Raw genomic sequence first — 3,929 nt, 5'->3', positions numbered from 1 at the left:
TGGATTTCAAAACGAAGCAAGCTGAGACTGACCACATTGTTAAGGTCCTGAAGGAAAAAAGGAAATGAAATTCTCACTTGATAAATCATAGGTGAAATGTTCTTTCCATCATTGAATAACCTTTGTGTTGTTTGTTCATGTAATCAATCAAACCATTTGTTTTAGAGATCATGTAATAATTGTTTTTTGTTTTTTGTTTTTTTGGTTTGTAATTTTATTTGAGCACAAGTCTGTATTAATTGATAAGACTCGGAGACATTTCATTTGGATTGCTGTGCCAGACCTACAAATATGCCAATCGGGCTGAATGTGCATTCAACAATAATAGTAGTATAGATGGACCATAAGTGGCACGCATCGGAAAGAGCCAAGATGCTAGCTAAAAAAGGATGTTGTTGTAGCAAAATAAGTACAGCGGCCTGGCTTATGTATGTTAGTTGATATTATTGATCCATATACTCTATAAGTGTTTATATGTCTGTTAGTTCTGTACATTCTTGGTTGATTGACTCGGTATTTGAATCTTAATACATTGCTTGTGTACATATCTAAATGGGAGTACACATTATGCTGTGTGTGACATTTGAGTTGGACATGAAGTATTCCAAATATTCGAATTCACCTTAAACTGGATTCTAACTTCTGAATTTGAGTATCGGCATTTGGAAACCATATTCATATATGATAGTGGAATACATCTTTGTCGTCCTTTGAAGATATATATAAAAACACATAGAATGATTTATAAAGATTCATATAGGAATATAAAATGGATTCGAATTTAGTTGCCAGGGTAAATGTGGATGCTTATTGTCCCACAATTCGAAAGAAGCGGCAAAATGTCCACTCCCACGTCGGTTGCCTGAAGCCAAGTGTTTGGGAGATGGAAATTACTATCTACCCATTACACGGACAATCCATCGGCCTAATTTCCACTGCTCTAAATAGGGATAGGTTAGTAACTTCAATTAGACGTGACATGGCCGCCTCTGAGCCCATTCTGACATGGTGGGCGTCAAAAATGGATGGCAAAACACATTTGATGCCTGGCGCGCCTCCTCGTCGGCCTCGCGCTCGAGAAGAAACCCATGCTGGCGGTGGCTAGGGTTGTCACCGGCATGGGGGCAGGGGTGGTCAGATGGGGATGTGGGGCGAGTGGTAAGTGGATGAGGACGGCCCCGCTGCACGCGCGGTTTAAAAAAGGACGACCGCCGTCGCTGACGCGTGGGCCCAAGGTGGACGGTCGTCATAAATTATGTTGACCGTGGCGGTTGGGTGGCCGCCAGATGAGGACGTGACGGACAGCGAGAAAACGCGCGGCGCGTCCGCTTCGCGTCCGCGCCGACGCATTCCAAACGCAATTTTGCGCCGGAAATGGACCATTTTTGTTCGCGCCAACCCAAAATGTTGTGGGCAGACAAAATGAGTCAGCTCATTTACCTGGGCAGACAAAATGAGTCAGCTCATTTACCGGCCATCTATGTTCGTCTCGCTCAGGCTTCTCCTCCTCACAAGACACGGGGTTTTTGCTGGTCCTGCTGCCGAATCCCTGGCTGATGCCAGCAAGCGGAGGTGGGATGTGGTTGCGACCCGTGAATGTTCATGGTGGTTAAGTCGTGGAGATGCTCTGTCACTGTGGCAGGAGGGCAGGATCGACGCAGCTTTTCCAGTTTTGAGCTTTCTGATGAACTGTCTCCTTTTTCTCTTTTCGTTTCCCTCCCTCCCTCCAAATGCGGCTACCTTTCTTGCATTCGAGTTTCTTGCGGTTTCGTCATGGAGGCAGAATTACCATGTCGTTCGGACTACGGAATCAAGATCAACTGCAGTTTATTTTCAAATTGTGTGCACAGGGAACTACCACTCCTCCTTAAAGATTCAGAAGATTGGCATCGCTCCTGGCTTGGGGTGCAGTGGTGCACAGAAAAAACGTAGTGATTGCACACAAGAAAATCATGTGCGTACATGCTACAGTTGAAATGAACAAATTCAAATCCGGTCCAAGTTCATACAGAGAGTCTAAACCCCAAAGCTGCTGCATGCTACAAACAGACAGGCAGTCTAAACCCCAACTGAACAAGACAACAACAAAATGGTAAGTTAAACTTGTACCCAAGTACAGACATACTGGCAAATTGAGACTGAAACCCATTACGACAGGCCCTTCCAAATTTCTAGCTTAGAGTAGCAGAGTAAGAGCTAAACAAAACGGCGCATCTCCAGACTCCAAAATCATCCGTCTTCGATCCTTCGGCAGGCGAATCCACACATGCGCGGCGCACCTAGGCACCATCCTCCACAGCCGCGTGGCACTGACGGAAACGACGAGAGCAAGTTCATTAGCGCCCAAATCAAGCCCAAACTTGAGAAAGAAGAGAACAGACGGGCACAGCGCAAAGAGTCACCAGCAGACGGATCCTGTAGGGCTTGAGCGCGAGCTCCACGAAGCACGCGGCGGCGCCCACCGCGTACCAGCGCCGGGCCGCCAGCGTCCGCGCCCGAGCGGCCTTCCTCGCGAAAAGACAGGCCAGGTTGATCTGGGAGAGCACGCACATCATCACGAAGTGGTTGCTGCAGAACAAGGCGTGCAGCCGGGCAGTGCCGTCGGGCGCCATGGAGACCGCCGCCGCCGCCGTGAGCAGCAGCAGCAGCATGGCCAGCACCGGCACCGCCATCTGGACGATCTTGGCCTGCAGAAAAGCATGGCGTGCAGAGTCAGATGGAGAGATGGAGCGAACGCAAGAACACGTTGGCAGAGGAACTCGAGAGCGATTAAGAGCATGCGTGTGGGAGTATTTTTTTGACCTGGTTCCGCCTCGCTCGATCAGCTCCTGCAGCACCCAGCAGATTGCGGCCTCCAAAGTTCAGATAAGAAACAATAAGATGATCAAATCTTTGTGGCATGACAAGGAAACAGCAGAGCAAGATCATAAAGGCGAAACTTCGCGAGCTGCCACTGCTCGAAGAAAAGGCCAAGAAACCCCCAATTGAGCCTTTGCCATGGAAAATCAGAGGGAATGCGACCAGTTTTGAGCTGACCCGAACGCGGAAGATCCCCCAAAGGAAACAAGATTGCTCTACGGTGAGGAAGACGGAGAAAAAGAAACCAAGCAAGAACATTCATCCGGAGATCTTAAGCACAAATTTCCAGCAGAATAGTAAGTAGAACACGCTATCAGCAGGAAAAACCAAGGACGATTAATCAAGAGAGATGGGTCATAAATGCAAGCATACCATCCATCTCTCTAGCACCACTCTTTTCCCAGACCACGGAGAGTTTTGGAGATATTGGCGGGCTCTGGATGAAACAGCGATGGAGCTTTTCTGGAGCGAAATTGCCGTGGGGTTGGCGCCTACTTTATATGCAGCATACGCAGTCGTGGAAGAGGAGGAGGCACGCGGTCGTGGCTTGGTCTCCACATTGGTCAAGGCGTATGCATGGACGAGTGGCAGCATTTTCAGTCTGTAGGGAGCAGCAGACGCAGCTTTTTCAGGTTTCCGTTTCTTCATTTCAGAGCTCAACTGCCACCTTTTTAGTTTGAAATAGTTTGAACAGACGATAGGAACGGACAAGAGTATCGCTGCCCTTGGCGCGAAACCGCCGGTGGAAGGCAAAGCCATCGGTCTCGGGTTGCAAAATATCGGCTGACAGAATTTTTTAAACCGCGGAACTGAAAACGCGTTTTTGAGTTCGTGAAAAACATATTTTAAGGATTGATTTAAGCTGCGGCCGAATAAACCTCTCAAACTTAAATAGTAAAACCAAATATCCGCTTATATTTTTACCTCGCGCCTTCTTTTTCCTCTCACCCGTGTCCACGGTCAGCTAGAGATGCTCTGAACACGGCCAGCACGGGGACGCGCGAGTCGTTGCGGAGCACGAACCTAGGCTTAGCCCCTCCATGCTCCACTGCGGCTGGTACTGCTGCTGC

The 3,929-nt window shown here is 48.4% G+C and overlaps 1 protein-coding gene across 1 annotated transcript; it reads right to left on the bottom strand.

Annotated features, from left to right (window-relative positions):
- Positions 1-1,955: 1,955 nt before the first annotated feature.
- Positions 1,956-3,353, bottom strand: LOC119307821. Its single transcript, XM_037583915.1, has 4 exons — positions 3,232-3,353; positions 2,803-2,852; positions 2,403-2,687; positions 1,956-2,309 (listed from the first exon to the last, which is right to left on the bottom strand). Exons 1-4 carry the CDS (start codon positions 3,236-3,238, stop codon positions 2,280-2,282), a joined length of 372 nt encoding a protein of 123 aa, XP_037439812.1. The 5' UTR covers positions 3,239-3,353; the 3' UTR covers positions 1,956-2,279.
- Between the last annotated feature and the right edge of the window lie 576 nt (positions 3,354-3,929).

Source organism: Triticum dicoccoides, chromosome 1B (genome assembly GCF_002162155.2).
Source record: "Triticum dicoccoides isolate Atlit2015 ecotype Zavitan chromosome 1B, WEW_v2.0, whole genome shotgun sequence".
Classification (NCBI taxonomy): Eukaryota; Viridiplantae; Streptophyta; class Magnoliopsida; order Poales; family Poaceae; genus Triticum; species Triticum dicoccoides.
Note: the sequence above shows the minus strand (reverse complement) of the source record. Positions and strands in the feature narration are given on the sequence as shown.

What these genes read in the sequence shown, in the direction of transcription:
- LOC119307821 (XM_037583915.1), bottom strand. An exon ending in ATCGAGCGAGGCGGAACCAG is followed by an intron (nt 2,688 to 2,802) that starts GTCAAAAAAATA and finishes GCTTTTCTGCAG; the next exon opens with GCCAAGATCGTCCAGATGGC. An exon ending in CCTACAGGATCCGTCTGCTG is followed by an intron (nt 2,310 to 2,402) that starts GTGACTCTTTGC and finishes CGTTTCCGTCAG; the next exon opens with TGCCACGCGGCTGTGGAGGA.